This window comes from Poromitra crassiceps, assembly GCF_964638095.1.
Source record: "Poromitra crassiceps genome assembly, chromosome: 2".
In the NCBI taxonomy this organism is placed as follows: domain Eukaryota; kingdom Metazoa; phylum Chordata; class Actinopteri; order Beryciformes; family Melamphaidae; genus Poromitra; species Poromitra crassiceps.
The window spans coordinates 48,198,190-48,215,620 of record NC_139624.1 but is presented as its reverse complement, the minus strand read 5'-3'; the positions used below and the strand labels follow the sequence as shown (position 1 = coordinate 48,215,620).

General features: G+C 44.3%; 1 protein-coding gene across 1 annotated transcript in view; it reads left to right on the top strand.

Moving 5' to 3' along the window:
- The first annotated feature begins 1,088 nt into the window (after positions 1–1,088).
- samm50l (sorting and assembly machinery component 50 homolog, like) overlaps positions 1,089–17,431 on the top strand; it is a 37,131-nt gene continuing 20,788 nt past the window's right edge. The window contains exons 1-10 of the mRNA XM_083651294.1: positions 1,089–1,116; positions 1,779–1,892; positions 2,355–2,456; positions 4,395–4,482; positions 7,369–7,475; positions 8,173–8,303; positions 12,994–13,081; positions 13,336–13,464; positions 13,546–13,617; positions 15,784–15,870. Coding sequence (XP_083507420.1) covers positions 1,096–1,116; positions 1,779–1,892; positions 2,355–2,456; positions 4,395–4,482; positions 7,369–7,475; positions 8,173–8,303; positions 12,994–13,081; positions 13,336–13,464; positions 13,546–13,617; positions 15,784–15,870 — 939 coding nt within the window. The 5' untranslated portion in view covers positions 1,089–1,095. The remainder of the gene's footprint in view (positions 1,117–1,778; positions 1,893–2,354; positions 2,457–4,394; positions 4,483–7,368; positions 7,476–8,172; positions 8,304–12,993; positions 13,082–13,335; positions 13,465–13,545; positions 13,618–15,783; positions 15,871–17,431) is intronic.

The window sequence follows — 17,431 nt, the reverse complement described above, 5'->3', positions numbered from 1 at the left end:
ACAAACTCAAATACGACAAAGTAGGACCCGGGAAAATCGGGATTTTCCAAATGTGACATCCGAATGGCCGATATGTGACGTTTAATAGACCAAATCAGCGGGATGTTTACATTTACTTCCGGGTACCCCTGAGGTCCACACATTATAATGGCGGTGGACGGCACAAACTGACATGTTGAAGACAAAAACAGACAAAGAAGACAAAAATGGTTCGTCCGTGTTGTGTTGTTGTTTAATATCATTCATAACAACACTTTCACTAACGTTAGTGGAGACCAGACTAGCTAATTTACCTGTTGGACCAGACTAGAGTAGACTTGAAGCTAAATTAAATTGACCTGGCGTCAGTAGCTCTGTCTGTACCAGGCTCTTTCTCGCCGAGAAGAGCCTGGTGACGCGAGGTTACTCTGTCTGTAACGTAAAAAAACAGCGAGTTTGACAGACAAACAAACTTTATTAGCTAGCTAACACTACATAAAACAAACACAGAAGAAAGGCTAGATACGTCGGACAAGCATGTTTACCAACCGTTTAACCATTTAAATTGAAAGTAGTCGGCCGAAAACAACGAGAGGGTTTGACAGCATTTATATGACAACACGCACATTTAAACCTGCCGCCTTTCCCAAGTGGTACCCGGAAGTAAATTTGTTTACATGGTGACGTCACGGTGATTTGGTCTATAGACAACGAGCCAAAAACTTTCAACAACTGGTGGTAAAAGGCATGTATTTAGGGCATTTTGTGTAAATAATTGTTGTTTTGTTTTGATTTTTAATTTTGATTACGTTTTAGTTGTCATGCAATCAAATACACAATTAATATAGAAGATTTATTTTTTTAACTAATAAATGAATTAAATAAATAACTTTCTTACAATGCAAATGTTGTTCAACCCCGTGCGAAACAAGGTACTGAAGAAGTCGGGGTTTAGGAGAAACACTTGAACGCAGCACGAGTCCTCTCCAACTGTCATGGCGTCTCCCTTGAAGGGGGATTGGTCCTGCAGAAGCTAGTCGTTGTCATTTATCAATTTCTGCGTTGTATAGAGCGGTTAAAAGGCATTCATTAGGTTTCTAAGACCGAGGCGTCATCATGGGCACCGTCCATGCCAAGGTAAACCACGCTTCTTCCTGATAAACGGGCTTGTCGGTGGAAATGTAGCTTGACCCTGTCGGGTCTGTATAACGTGAGGCTATTGTGTGACTGCAGTAGCGTTGTTGGTACTCGATGTACTGTCAGACACACCTCAGACAGACTGCAACAAGAGACAAGCAGGAAAGGAAAAATTAGTAGTGGGGGGAAAGTAGTGCATGTCAAAACTGTGCGATTTGGATTCTAATTTGTTAGTGCAGTTATTTGGTAATACATAGGGCTTTTATTTTGTTACTTCATCACTTAGTTATCATTTGGCTTGCTTTAGCTGGACTGTCCGAGCCAACAGATCTCCTGATGTGTGGCAGACTTCTCTGGTCACTGGACCTTCCTGTGTCCTCAGTCCAAGCCCCGCCCACTCTGCCATGACAGCTGCACCTTTTAACATGTCAGGATGAAGCCGTGTGATAGACCCATCTCACAGGGGCCATTTTGTGTCGAAAAGGCAGGGTAAACACAGGTGCAAGCAAAACACTAATGAGGGTTTCAAACTTCCACGAGTGGAATTTGGAAACCCTCATTAGTGTTTTGCATGCACCTGTGTTTATTCTGCCTTTTTGACACAAAATGCCCCCGTGAAAAGGGTCTATTGTGTTGACGTTGTGCCATGTGTGTGTGTGTAGAGTCTGGATCCTCTCCCAATGCATGGCCGCGACTTAGGGGTCAACCCCGACGACATGATTGAGATTCCAGAGCCGGAGCAGGAGACCAAGCAGGAGATCCTCGAAAACAAAGATGTGAGTCAATTCTCGAGTGGAGCACAGTTCATTTATGCCCCTTATCACACAAGCTCAAAGGGCTTTACATAGCATCCTCACAGTATACTGCATCATATATCTACACACAACATAGCTTACATACATCATATACATACTACACATTTTACTAGATTATATACATTATGATACTACACAAACAGCATATCTTTAGACTGTGGGAGGAAACTACAACACCAACGGGGAGAACATGCAAACTCCACAGAGAAAGGACCTGGGTAGAGATTCAAACCCTAACCTTCTTGCTATGAGGCGACAGTGCTGAGCCACCAAACTGCAGGACACCCTCTTGTTCCAGCAACACCACACGAACGGGGTCATCCAAAGCCCAGAAAGCCATGTGAAGATATACAGACATTTGTGCCACTAACTTAGTGGCGTGAACTTTGAGCAGTGTCTCAAGGTTTTTGTTTTTGTTTACAGGTTGTAGTCCAACACGTCAACATCCAGGGTCTGGGACGAACTAAGGAGGATCTGCTCGGCTATGAGATCTCTGAAGTTTTCCATGCCAAAAACCTCATTGATGCAAGTATTGTAAACCACAGGGTGCCTGTGTAGGTCAGGAAAGTCTGGAAGTGTACAGAAAAGTGATCTGATCATTTACAGGCTGTGAAAAGTGTTGGAATTGTTAGTTAGGAAAAGTATGGCATCTAAATATTACTCTAATGCACATGGGACTAACACTTGTACACACTGAGATTGCAGACCCTGGGATTTCATGTTCTGCGATATTTGTGAATTGTGAAGATTAATATTCAGCCTTGTGGACAGTTATATTAACCAGAAGTATAAATAACACTGAATGAACAAATCCAGTTTAGAGCTGTCACCTTTTCCAAAAATAAAGTTCGAACAAACTTTAATTGACCCGCAACTTGTTCGATTATATCCAAAGTTAATTGGTTAATTTCCCCCTCCCTCTGATGAGTCGCGTTGAGGCTAGTGTTGTGATTGTCCACTCCTGGCTTTGTTGTTGTCTGCATCGGCTGTATCTTCCTCCGCCTCCATTTTGTCTTGTGTCTCTCATCAAACAACAACTTGTGTCAAGACATGTGGTGGTCAGGATAGGTCAAGCTGTTAGAGTGGAGTGCCCTCTGCTGGATCATCAAGATCCCCCCCTCCCCCACATTCGAAGTTACATTCGAATTTCGATTAAAAAGTGACAGCTCTAATCCAGTTAAGAAATCAAGGTCTGTGCCAATTCATGAATGAACTCATCAGTTACATTTCAACTGAGAAATTTGAATTTAATAAATGGGAGAAGAAGAAAAAAATCAGGAAACAAAATCGGAATTTAATGAAGTTAGAATTAAATTTGTTGAAATTCTGTGAAATTCCATATTTTTACCACATATCTGAGATTACACATAGCGTTAGCATAACATGTTAAAGGAGCCTTTTAGCTACTATTTGATGCAGAACATGTAATCATAATCCAGACATGATTTAACAATAGAGGGTATGCACACCCACTGGAACACGCCCCCTCAATCGGGAACGAGTGTCAAATTGAGTGTCAAGTTCCTCCCTGAGCAGCAGGTGTCAGTTATCTAGGCTGATTACTGCATTCAAGCTCAGTCTTGCTGTGACTCAGTGGGCGTGACCCCACAGTGACTTCTGCCTCTGTGACATCACATGCATACCCTCTATAGACTACTTGCACAACTTCACTACTTCCTGAAATGAGTAGGGCAGTTTGGTTTCCTGTCCTACACTATTGGATGAACTGATTAATGTCAAGTGTGCCTGACTGCTGCAGTCACACCAACAGTGATCAGGCACACCTGACATTAATCAGTTCATCCAATTGTGTAGGACAGGAAACCAAACTGCCCTACTCATTTCAGGAAGTAGTGGAGTTGTGCAAGTAGTCTATTTGATTTGTTGAACTGTCTTTTATTTTATTCATAATGTTTTGATCTATTGTTTAGTGAGTCAAGACAAACTCTCCTGTGTTTTTTTGCATCAAAATGACCGTTTAGACGCTTCCCCCCTCTTTTTTTTAAGCACCGATAAACAGCGTGTGGTAAACACCATTGGCACTTTCTAAAAAATACCGTTTCCAGCTGGTGTGCTATTTTTCTTCCGCGCCGTTCACAGCTCATCTGATAAATAGCCGTGTCGTTTGGAGGTTCGTCTTATCGGCTGTCACTAGCGGCTTTGTAACTTTTAGACTGAAGAAAAAAGATGGTAGTTTGTGGATATTACTGGACCAATCTAAAAAGGGGGCTTTAGAAGTGGAATTTCATGGAATTTCATTCCGTTTCCAGTCATTCCAATTCAATTTACATTCTGTTTCTTTACAGCCAGGAGGCTTTCCCACTCACACTCTAGGAACTGAATTGGAGTTTACCATGCACTCTCGGTCTCATTCATGAATTGCTCTGACCGTGGTAGGAGCCCAGTCTGCCTGGTGGCTGTGAGGTGGATTACCAACTAAAGAGCTCTATTTCTTGGCTTCAGGTCATGAAGAGATCTCACATTGCCAGACAGAGGCTGCTCCGCCTGGGAATCTTCAAAGAGGTGGAGGTGCTCATCGACACATCTGACGGTAAAGGATTCATAACCTGACGCTGCCAGATGGTTTGTTTTCACATAGCCATCTGGGAACGAGTCACTCTGGAAACCATTAAAAGGCAGGCACTTTTGAAAAATACCTGGGAAGGTGATTGGATGAACCATCTGTCTATCACGGGCTCGCTCTTGCTGGCGTCACACCAAAGTCCGCCCGTAACTGCCTCACAGCATGCTGATTGGTGTGACTACTGTCAGTTCAGATTCAAACCAATAGATTGGAGCGTGGAAAGATGGATTTGTTGTGTGATGGTGATCTCATGATCTTGCACAAATCCAGCTGCCTCGCAAGGTTACATGATGTGTACTCTGTCCAAAACACTCACCAACACACAGGTCCTGATGTAACTATTCCCTTACAGTGTTTGGCAAGTTACTTTCAAAATGTAATATACTACATTTTACTAGTTACTTTCACTTGAACGTAATAAGTTACTTTACAATATTACTGTCTGTGTAGAGTAACTCATTACTTATTATACTACTTTTGCATTACTTTCACCAAAATAACTTGCTCTATTGGTGCGCGGGTGTGTGTGTGTGTGTATTGCACTTTTTTTTATTTTTTTTATTGCCCTTAAAGGAGAATTTTGTTTTTTTTCAACCTGGACCCTATTTTCCACACTGTATGTGTCTAATAAACTCATCGTGACATATTTTTTTCAAATTAGTCGAGTATTCACCGATAGCCTTGTTTACAGCTGGAGCAATGTGCTCAAAAACTGCACAGTGTACTACACAGGGCAAGCTGCCCCTGTCTGTTCCTCTCTTTCTCCTCGCCTGCTCGTACGCCCCGGAGAATAATATTCATGTAGGAGTCGTCTCTATGCGAGCAGGCGAGGAGAAAGAAAGGAGGCGGCAGGGGTGCCCCGTCTATGTGCCGACAGCCCGCAATGCCGATAGCCCACAAGCAGAACCAGCTGAGCGAGGCGGCATGCAGCGTTGGTGCAACCAGCAAAAAGACAGCGAAGCTCGCGCTGTGTCACCACGGAGGATTTCCCCCCTCTCTTCAACAGTGCTGTGCTGGAGAAGTTGCCAAAAACAGAGGGACTGAATGGGAAACTATCCATTAATCGGCTAAATATATATAGTCATTTCCATGTTGCCAGACACTATTGACAGTTTGAGCCTCCCAGCCGGCAAAACAAGCAGTTTTATTTTGTGTATTGACGTGTATTGACGATGCGGTGCGAGCTTGCCCTGTACAGTACACTGTGTAGCTGTTTGAGCACATTGCTCCAGCTGTAAACAAGGCTATCTCGGTGAGTACTTGACCAATTTGAAAAAATATGTCACGATATGAGTTTATACAGTGTGGAAAATAGGGTCCAGTTTGAAAAAAAAACACGAAATTATCCTTAGAGTTTACATGCGCGCGGGTGTTTGTGTGTGTGTGTGTGCCCCTTAAGTTTACATCAGTGCCTATGAATTTGCTCTTATGACATCACTGATGACATCATCAGTCTTATGACATCACTGATGACATCATCAGTGATGTCACAATGCCTATGACATCATCAGTGGGACAAAAATTTAAACAGAACAGACAGAGAACAAACATTGCCCACTTGCTCCCTTTTATATAGATATATTCACCTTATGTTCAGACCTTACAGTGGGCCAAATTCTTCCGGGTCCTATTAACACTTCCGGCGGTCACGGCGCCAAATATGAAAGAACGTCATGAAGAAGAGAGTCGTTTTTGTAGTGGACAGCGCAGGGTGTAAAACAAAGAACGTAGCCTACTACTTTGAGCTCGGTACACAGCAAGCAAGCGGAGTATCCACTGTTAGCCAGGTCAGATAACGTTATCGTCGACAATGACGAGCACTTTCTTGTAAAACATACCTGGACTCCAACAAAGAAAGCTTCAGAAGGTTTTCTGTCCTCCGAGCGCAGCTCGAGCCACTTACGTCTATAAGACCCGCAGACGTTAACGTAATTCCCTGGAATGCGAGACTTAACGAGCCAGTTACATGGCATTGCATTCTTAGACATTGCCGTTTGCTTTTATTTGGTATGTTACACACAATTGGCTAAATTATTAGTTAATTCAGAGTTAGATTATATTGGAGCAGCCAGCCATTTTTATTTTTTATTTTTTTTGCCGGAAGTCGTCGAACGACCACACAACCAGGTCAAATGGGCGTGGCTACATAAGGTGAATAGATTTTAAAAAATGACAGTCAATTTGTAACTTGTGTTACTTGACAGAGTAACTGTTATAATATTACTGAAATCATATTGGTAATAAGTTATATTACTCAGTTACTGCTAAAAGTAATATAGTACATGTAATATGTTACTTTTGTAATGAGTTACCCATCAATTGTAAAAAGGGAGACCCGCACACCGTCCAAACTTGCAAATAAGGATTTATTCTGTGACGTTTCGTTCACCGACCTTTTTCAAACAAAATTGAAAAAGGTCGGTGAACGAAACGTCACAGAATAAATTCTTATTTGCAAGTTTGGACGGTGTGCGGGACTCCCTTTTTACAATTGATGGACAATTCTGTTCTTGTCCGACGCACCTGCCCGAAAAAGAGATGTGCGGAGCTCTCCTTGTAATGAGTTACCCCCAACACTGTTCTCTTGTGCAGCTTTGGATGAGCACCAGTGTAGATGAAATGGAATCGGCTGTAAAGAAAGTTTTAATAAGGCACTCAAAAAACATTTTTAATTTCACATTATACAACTGGTTGGCTGTGCTGCTTTTTGATATGTTAATGTATTGTGGATGAATAGCTTTTCTCTCAGCATCAGCATCAGCTCTGATCCAAATAAACAAAAAATAAATAAATAAATAAAAATACATAAAAAACTAAAATACAAGCCTTGCCTGATGTGCTCCTTCTCCTCAGGTTCAGACGCTTTGCCCAATGGTCTGGATGTCACTTTCGAGGTGACGGAGATTAAGAGGCTGACAGGAAGCTACAACACTATGGTTGGCAACAACGAAGGCAGCATGGTGAGAGAATTAACATGAAATAAATAAATTGAAATGCACACCTTTCCTTTTCCTCTTTATTAGGTGCTCAGGACAGAGTGCCTCTCAGATATTGTCAGATCATCTTCCCTGACTGATTGAGACATAAATATCAGCTATTATTTCAGTCTATAAGAGGGCGGTTTTGTTTGAGAGCAGTGTTGCCAACTTGGCGACTTAGTTGCTATATTTAGCTATTTTTCAGATTCCCTGACAACTTTATTTCTCAAAAGCAACTAGCGACAAATCTGCCGACGTTTTCTGACCATGAGAAGCAACGTTAATGTGTTGAATCCAGTGCATTTGGCAATAAATTGGTGCGGCTGCTGCCAGGTTTTCTCTCTCTCTCCCTGTCAGTGCTTCACACAGATATACACACAGCGCAGGTGGGTTTGCTTGTCATTTATAACGGCGTATCCTGAATTTGGCCCGGGCGGGCGGAGTCAGCACTTAATATCTCACAACTGCATGCATCATTTGATATGCAAATTAGCGTGTGACATCTAGTGACTTTCTGAGCAGCCAGCTACTTTCCTTGGAAAAGAGTTGGCAACACTGTTTCAGACAGATTAGACCGGTCATATAGGCTGACAGGCAGGTGTATTGTGTGTGTATGTGTGTGTGTGTGGTGTGTGCGCGTGTGCATGTGTGCGTCTCTCTGCGACCCTCTGTCTGCCAGGTGCTGGGTGTGAAACTGCCCAACATGTTTGGTCGTGCTGAGAAGCTCACCTTCCAGTTCTCCTACGGGACCAAGGAGACTTCGTACGGCCTGTCCTTCTTCAAGCCGCAGCCCGGACACTTTGAACGCAAGTACGGACAGAAACCCTGCATATCAGTAAGGGTGTTTTCACACTGGCCCAGGTACCGTTCCCGAGCACACTTGTCCCCAAATTGACCCCAGTTTCGGAACATTTGATAAACGTTGCGTTCCATTCCGTTCCGCGCCCGGGCGCGCAACAGGGAACCATCACAGGATCCACTTGAAAAGGTGGTCTGGGGAGTGCTTTGGCGTGCCCGGGCACGGGACACTTGCGAGTGTGAAAGACAACCGTTCCGAATCACATAGACAGGAAACATAGTTGATGACGCTGTTTCGTTTCCGAGCGCAGAAGAAATGTTGTAATGTGAAAGCTGACCAGCGGGGGAGAGGAGAGGTGGGCAATCGTTCCCGGTTGTGAACCTGTGACCCTCGGGTTAGTAAGCAGGGAATCTACCGCTGCACTACCCGGATGCCTGACATTAATTTTGACCGATTAGTTAATCAGTTAAAAAAGTTACCCCCCCGCCCCCCCAGTAATTAAACAAGGTTTGTTGCATGGTAAAAGAAAAACAAGCTATACATTCTATTTCTTAAATACAACTCATGGACGTGCTGGGTAATTGTGTGTCTTCACCTTTAATGTTCTTGACGTTTGAAAAGTATCAAGTTACTCTACCATTACAACACATGCCAGTGTGGATAAATTGTGGAATTTTATATTTTTTACAGATGGGAGACAGACTGTCTGTCAGGGTGACACAGCTACTGCATCGCCAAATGACAGACATGATATGCGCTCATTAGACGTCTTACAGAGCGATTTAGATCCATTTGTATGCATTGATTAACTGCTTATATTGTGCCGTGTGGTTATTGCCGTGTGGCCCCTCAATGTATTGGAATCAATAGCATCAATCTACTGTTTATTTCAGAGTAAGGTTGTTTCAGACGAGGGGCGACATCTCGCCTGTGGCCTGGTTCATGGTTACTCTAGTGAGCCGGGCGTGAGGCAAACATGACATCATCGGGGGCGAGGCCTCCGCAACCGCTTGCGCGTACCTGAAGATTTTTATCAGAATCAGAATCAGAATCACTTTTATTGCCACAGTATGCAAGTTACATACGAGGAATTTGTCTTAGTGTCTATGCAGCGTAGCGGTTACATCAATATACAGGGATAAGAAGTAGGAAGATAACTGACGGCAATCGCAAGGTTGCAAGTGCAGTCAAATCGAGTCAATATATACAATATGTACATGAGTGGTGAAGTGTTCTGTGGATGATAAATATGAATTTACGTTGGATTTACATGAGATTTACAGACTGAGTTAAATATACTTTAAATAGGCAGTGGATTTACATGAATTTACAGTCAGTTAGATAAGAGTTTACATTGAATGTACATGAAATTTACAGGCTAAGTTAAATAGGCATTAATGTGCAGGGAATTTACATCAATTTACCAGTCCCAGTTAGACAGGCATTAAATTAGATACAGTATGAGTTCCAGTTTTATGGGGGGGAGTTCAGTTGAGTTTAGGAGGAGGTAGTGAGTTTGTGTGTGTGTGTGTGTGTGTGTGTGTGTGGGTTGTTGGTGAGGCCCTTGGCGGAAGGGGTTTCCGGGCCTTGTTGGTGAGGCTGATGGCGGTTGGGAAGAAGCTGGTCTTGTGGCGGGTGGTTCTGGTCTTGGCAGACCTCAGTCTCTTGCTGTGGGGGAGTGTCTTAAAGAGTTTGTGGCCAGGGTGGGAGAGGTCAGCCATGATCTTGCGAGACCGCTTCAGTGTCCTGGCTGCATGCAGGTCCTGGAGGGATGGCAGGTTGCATCCGATTATCCTCTCAGCGTAGCGGATGATGCGCTGAAGTCTGTTGATGTCTTTTTGAGTGGCAGCAGCATACCAGACGGTGATGGAGGAGGTGAGGATGGACTCAACGATGGAGGTGCACTTTGAATTTCTTCAGCTGCCGCACAAAGTACATCCTCTGCTGTGCCTTCTTGGTGAGAGCTCTGATGTTCAGCTCCCATTTTAGGTCCTGGCTGATGATGGTCCCCAGGAAGCGGAAGGACTCCACAGTGTTGACTGGGGAGTCACCCAGGGTGATGGGGGAAGGTGGGGCTTTTGTTTTGACTGCACCAATCAGCACGCGCTCCCGGGGCGCACTGCGCTTTGCAAGAGAGACAGGGAGAGAAATGAAATCCACTGAGCCATGTTTTGACCAGATTTCTTGACCCAAGTAGTAAAACTAACTGTTTTTAGTCATTTCAAGTAAATGTGCTGGTTGAGAGAGGTAAAGCAGCACAGGGCTGAGAACTGAAACGCCTATTTACATTCAGTAAAAACAAGTTTGGTGATTCTCTTCTTGTGATGATACGGTTGTTTCAGAGTGTACACTACAATGTTCACTTGCCTGCTAGTTAGCTGCAGCTCTGACCATAAATACCTCGGTGCCTCCGCAGAGCTCACGCGCCATCTGCGGAGGTCTGTCTCGCGGTTCCTTGCTCGCCTATATCTCCTATACCTATATCTACCCTATAGCACCTATATCTCGCCCTTAACGTGGTCAGTGCGCCTGCAGGCTGGTGAAAGACAGTCAATACATCCGCTGAAACACAAGCTCTGCACCGCACAGGGAAACTTGAAATGGTGTGGCACCAATGCATTCGGGCGGTACATTTTAATTTTGTCGGTTAATGGTTAATTATCGGTTAACGACTGTCGGTTGTAGGTCGGGGGGGGGGATGATCATTTTCGCCATCCCTAGTGTGTGCGGCGTTATAGTTGTCATATTCACCTTATTCACCACGCCCACTTTTTCTCTCTTCCGCGTTCGACGCAAATGTATTTGTTCTTCCGGTTCAGCGCTAGTTGGCGGTCATTTTTACTGTATTTCATGCGGTGCGAGCCCTTTAAGACCAGTGCATCTATGGGTAAAGCTTGTGTGAGATCTCCATGGTAGGCTATCAGTGGATATCTGCTGTGATTGAGTCCTCACCGTCCTCATCGTCGTAAAGTCGCCTTCGAAGCATGATGTTCGATTATAACAAACTAGTTGTGTGGCTTAGCCTTCCCAAATGTTGAGGGTCGTTTTTTAGAATTTAATACATAGAATTGGGAACGTTACATTCAATTTCATTCAGACTGCCTGCACTAATCGCCGCCATTTTCCCCTGGAGCTTCCACAGGAGGAGGGGGGTGGGAGGAGCGAGCTGCGCACTGAGTATGTTCTGTTTTGGCCCGCGCAGAGTGCACGCGCCCTCCTCGGAGCCCCACCTCCAGCACGTGCGCGAAGAGTATGCCAGAAGCTTAATGCCTACTTGTAACTAAAACGGAAATAAATACTATTACGAAATGACGTAATGCGGAAGCGTCCATGTGTGGGCAAAGAATAAGGTGAATAGAGCTGTTGTGTGGTGGGCAGCGCAGACAACAAATGTAAAAAATCGCCAGTTAGTTTTTTTGTGCTCCTGAGGAAAACAAGGAAGCCATTGAGAATTGGCGAGAAGAAAAAAGTGGATGTTGCTGTCAATTAAGTAAGTTGGAGTGTTCATCTTCCGTATATACAATCTTTTTGTACAACACCCGACCATGCACTCGACATGGATTGGACGGGAGTTTGTGTTTTCCCCCGATTTGTGCATGGTTTCTGAATGATGACGCGCTCTGCAGTGTCTCTATAGTCACCAAAACAGGATGTGAAGAATGAAGATGTTGTTTGAACCACCATAAAATGCTCGTTCCCATTACGCACAGCGCAGCTGGCTACAGGAGCTGGTTTCATCCAAAAATGGACAATGCTTCCTCCTGCAGTTGGGTCGGGTCGAGGTCAGATCACGCTCTCACCACAAACTAACGATACAGAGTTCATTTGGGTCGGATCGAGGTCGGATCACGTACAAACGAACCGTACAGAGTTCGTTTGAGGCCGCACCGAGACCACAACTCCAAGGACGGAGGAGGTCTCGGTCCACTTTTGGTGCGCACCCGAGTTCAATTGGCATATTCACACCTGCCAAAACGAACCGCACCAAGGGGGAAAACTTTTTTTTTTTATCCCATTTTTATCCCTCATTAGTGCTAATTTTAATTTATTTATCCTGGTTGCTGCTCCACCCTCTGCCGATCTGGGGAGAGCCGGAACTGGCTCCACGCTTCCTCCGAGACATGGGCAGTAGCCAGCCGCTTCTTTTCACCTGACCAGGGAAGCTTCACCGGTAGGACATAGAACGTGGGAGGATCACGCTATTCCAATGAGTTCCCCTCCCTCCGAACAGGCGCCCCGAACGACCAGAGGAGGCACCACTTCAGCGACCAGGATATTGCATGTTTTTGCTGAGGGGTTCCTATATGAAGGAAACCCCCAGGGGGCATGGGGAGAACATGCAAACTCCAAACAGAAAGGCCCTTTTGATGACCCCACCCGGGCGGTGGGCACTCGAGGACATGCGGACGGGCACGCACTCCTTCAGCGCTCACAGCGTCCCAGGTTGGAATCTAACCCAGGACCTTCTAGCTGTGAGGTGACAGTGCTACCACTGCACCACCGTGCCCACCGTGGAGGGCAGCCTGATCCACAGAACCTCTGTATCCCCTCACCTGTTTGAAAAGAGAATAATGAGGTTGTCCTCTTCCCAGTGTCCCGGTTCTATAGAAGTTCACCTGACCTCATTGTAGAGGAAAGCACGTCACTTTGTGGCTTATTTTAATGGTCTTAGTGAACGGTGGTTTCTTTCCTCTGTTTCAGCCTCAACCTCAACATGTACAAAGTCACTGGCCAGTTCCCATGGAGCTCCTTGAAAGAGACGGACAAAGGAGTGTCAGCAGAGCTAAACGTAAGAGGCGCTGTGGGGGTGTGCGTGTATGCTCTGAATTTGTTTTGCTTTTTGGATGGGATGTACCCATGTTGAACTAAAAATCACGGTCAGAATCGCTTGATTTCGCAGCAGGTGCATAAGAAATCTGAGCTGGTTAATTGCTGTTGAGAAACTATAACTTGATAAACGTCCAGGTGTATTCTAACAGGAAAATTCATACTTTTTTGTGTTTTTTTTTCAACTAAAACGGTCACCTTCCTCTGCACCTGCAGTTCCCCCTGGGGAAGACCAACCACACGCTGAAGTGGGAAGGTGTGTGGAGGGAGCTGGGCTGCTTGGCGCGCAGTGCCTCCTTCGCGGTGCGAGAAGAGAGCGGACACTCTCTGAAATCTGCCCTCTCGGTACAGTCTCAGTCCTCTTCTGTAGGTACTCCTGTCTCTTCTGCTCCAGTCCAATGGTTCTGACGTTGATTTTGTTTCCAGCATACCATGTCCATTGATTCGAGGAATTCTGCCATCTTCCCTAGCAGAGGTGCCTTACTGAGGATCAACCAGGTTAGTGTTGTGTGCCTGTATGTGTGCTAGGGATGTTCATCAATTATCGAAAATCGATAATTGATCGTTAAGGATTGGAATCGATCCTGTGGCATTTGGATCGATTTTTTAATTATTATTATTATTATTATTATTATTATTATTATTATTATTATTATTATTATTATTATTATTATTATTATTATTATTATTATTAATTTTTTTTTTGGACTAGGTTTGGGTGGAATTCGTTCCTCCTCGCCCCACTCCATTGCACAGCCGACTAATGTGAGGTGGAGCTTCATATAGTCTCTAGTTTTCTGGCTGGGCACGGCACCTTTGTGCCAACAAAACTGTTTTAAACATGGGAAATTCACACCGGCATGCGCCGGGGACAGCAGTGTTGGAGAGGAGACACATTGAAATAAAGAGTTCATTGAGGAGAACACGTTGTCTCTCGTATTTTCTGTCATAGGCATTCATTTTGTAAAAAAAAAAAAATTGATTGTTAATTTTCACCGATTATCGATTTTAGAAAATTTTCAAAATTAACATCCCTAATGTGTGCACACTGGTGGCTTTGCCCAGCGTCCCACAAGAAAAACTAAACGGTCACTGTATCGCCGAGATCTAGGCTCAGAAACCTTCGTAGTGGCTGCCCGCAATCTTTGGAACAGTTTACCTGTTCCTCTAAGAACTGTGCAGACCCCTGACATTTTTAAGTCGCTGCTGAAGACTCATCTCTTCTCGATAGCGTTCAATTGTGCCCCTCTTCTTTTATTCACAGCGAATGCTTAAATGGTCCTCCCGGCCACCCCGTTTCACCTATACACTTGGTATATACAGTAGCTGTCATTTGGGATGCTGAACAAATTTGCAATTGGGACCCATGAGGTCCGTCTAGGTAGATTGGCCGCAATCTTTGAAAATTTGAAAAAACTTTGGAAATCTTCTCCTCCTCAACCGTAAGTCCAAATGACACCAAATCTGGCATGCATGGTCGGTGGACATGTCCGAACAAAGTCATCATTTGGTTTAAGGATCCGATGAAAAATGGCAGTTATTAGCCAATATGTTTTTGACAGAATTCAATCTATCAGATTAAGCCTACTTCAAAGTGGCCTACGGCCTTGAAACTCCGTGGGCACATCAGTGCTAACATCCTTAGGGATTTGGTGTTGATAGCCCAATGCACACCCATGCAGTAAATGGTAAGAAATTGTAAATGGCCTGCATTTATATAGCGCTTTTATCCAAAGCGCTTTACAATCAGTAGATACATTCACCCATTCATACAACGATGGCGGCAGGCTACCACGCAGTGTGCTGGCACACCTTCGGGAGCAATTTGGGGTTCAGTATCTTGCCCAAGGACACTTTGACATGCAGACTGGAGGAGGCGGGAATCGAACCACCGACCTCTTATCCAAAACGATTAATGGATGACCCGCTCTACCTCCTGAGCTACAGCCGCAGTATCTATTTCAATTTGTGCTAAGCTAACCGCTAACACCCCAAATCACACATTAACGGCCTCTACCCATAACCAGTGACTCATATTGACTCCCGATTGCTTGTTGACGCCTCTCGCACCGTTCCTGAGTGATTTTCTGGGGCGGTCGCTGTACTAGGGGGTCGCTGTACTGTGAATACCTGTCGAGGCTGCTTGCAGCTTTAATTATGTTTATTGTTCTCTACTTCTCTGTAGCATTTGTTACCAACTTTGATGTCTGTCCATTTTGATATCTGTAACCTGTTCAGCACTTTGGTCAAAGGTGGTTGTGGAAATTGCTGTATAAATAAACATTGACTTGACTTGAACTTGAGTAACAATGTACCTGTCCTGAACTTGAAAAAATCTTGGAAGAAAGAACAATTTCAGCTACTAGGGGGGGATGTCCAAAACAATGTATTTATTTGTATTGGGAAAAACCATGTGTTTTGGCAGAAAGCCTTCATCTGGGTCACATGACAGAGAAATGATCCTAAGAGACGATGATCTGCTGTATCACTTTGATGAAGACCTCTGCTGAAACACTGCTTTCTCTATCAATGAAGGCATTTTTTTTAATTAGACAAAATTTAGACCGTCAGTCTCAATTTGTTCTTCCTAGCTCAGCCCAATCTTACAGTGTTATAATAGAAAACTATTTTCCATGACCACTGATGTGTGTGTTTGCACTGTAGGAGCTGGCTGGATACACAGGAGGAGACGCCAGCTTCTTGAAAGAGGATTTTGAGCTGCAGCTCAACAGACGGCTCTTCTGGGACTCGGTGAGACAGAACTTACTGTATTGTTCCTGTGCAGGCTGTCTATAAAGTACTGCAGGAATGAGTCTGGAAACCATGGACACTTGCGCTTCCTGCTCGTACGTGTCATATCCTTATTATATACTGACATGAATGTGAGCTGCTGTATTTACCTCTGCCAGCTATCAATTTCTCTGTTTTCCATCCGGGGACTGACATCCGGGTACTCGGAGCTCAGACTCAGTTGAGATCTCAGAGCAGTGGATCAAGCCGCCATTACAGTACATGGCAGGCTAAACACACATACGCATGGCTGAATATTTATCTGATTCGGAAAATATAGACAATCCATTTGAATTTGATGGCCACCCATATTTATTTGAGCCGGACTAACGTCATTAGGATTACATCTAAGGAACAGGAGCTTCTATCTCTACCAATGTGACAGACAGCAAACAGAGACACGGTGAACACGCTGCACCAAGGTAAATACAGTGTTCATTTTCTCATTGTCTCTATGATGTAATAAGGATATGAGCCGCTGCTTGTCATAAAATAAGCTATTTACAGGATGTAAATATACACATTACACATGCCCCATATTCCTCGCTTCCAGGCCACTGCTCGGTGCAAAATAATGATGTCTATATAAAATAAAATAAATCCGGGTCAGATAAAAAAATCATGATTAACACATTCACTGCCAACAGTTTTTCCAATACAGTAGGTAGCTTCTGCCAAGGTTTTTTTTGAGGATTCTGGCTCATCTTTCAAGAGCCGAGGATTATTTTCTGCTAGGACTTTGTGAACACAAAATATCTCAAAAGAACTAATAGAATATGTGCTTTCTCTGTCTAAAAGAGTTAGTTTTTTATCATGTTCTGTTATGTAGGCATTAGCAGTTGAATACAGCATGGTTTCAGCGTCTGAGAAGGAAAGCTGAGAAAAATGCATTTTTGTGAAATTCGATAGAACAGACAGAACAGTCACTTTAACCATTTATTTTTGGCATCAGTGAGACATCAGACATCTAAACAATAGTTCTGAACAGTAATTTCCTCCATAACAGCACCCCCACCCCCCTCTCCTTCAAACTCCTCCCTCCATGGGTGTGTCTCTGGTGGCTCTGCAGCGTGTGTCACAAGCGAGTCTCTGCTGCCTGTCTGTGCTGCCTGGCTGCTGGCGGCCGCTCGTCGGGCGAGTCTGGATCGGGCTTGTTCGTTTCTGGGATTTCGGTTGTGAGCTGGGATGAAGCTGCGTGCGATTCTGGGCTTTCTGCTTCGTGTTTCAAAGTGTGTTGCACCCAGATTCTATTTTTGGAATCCCCCACCGTTGTGCGCCAGCTCCCAGCGCGAAAGCGTTTTCGCCATGAGAATGGTTTCCTCACGCTTTTTCCTGCTGTTTTTGCTCGGCTTTCTCTAGTCTAGAGAGCACTGTCGCCACTTAGTGGGTCGGTAAAATAGGTTATACACATTCAATAGCTCCCATATTTTTATAGGAGATGTAAAAGGGTTTGATCCACGTCCCACCGTCAAAATTTTTTTTTTTTTTTTACGAGTTAACTCGTCGACGGCAGTCAACCGTT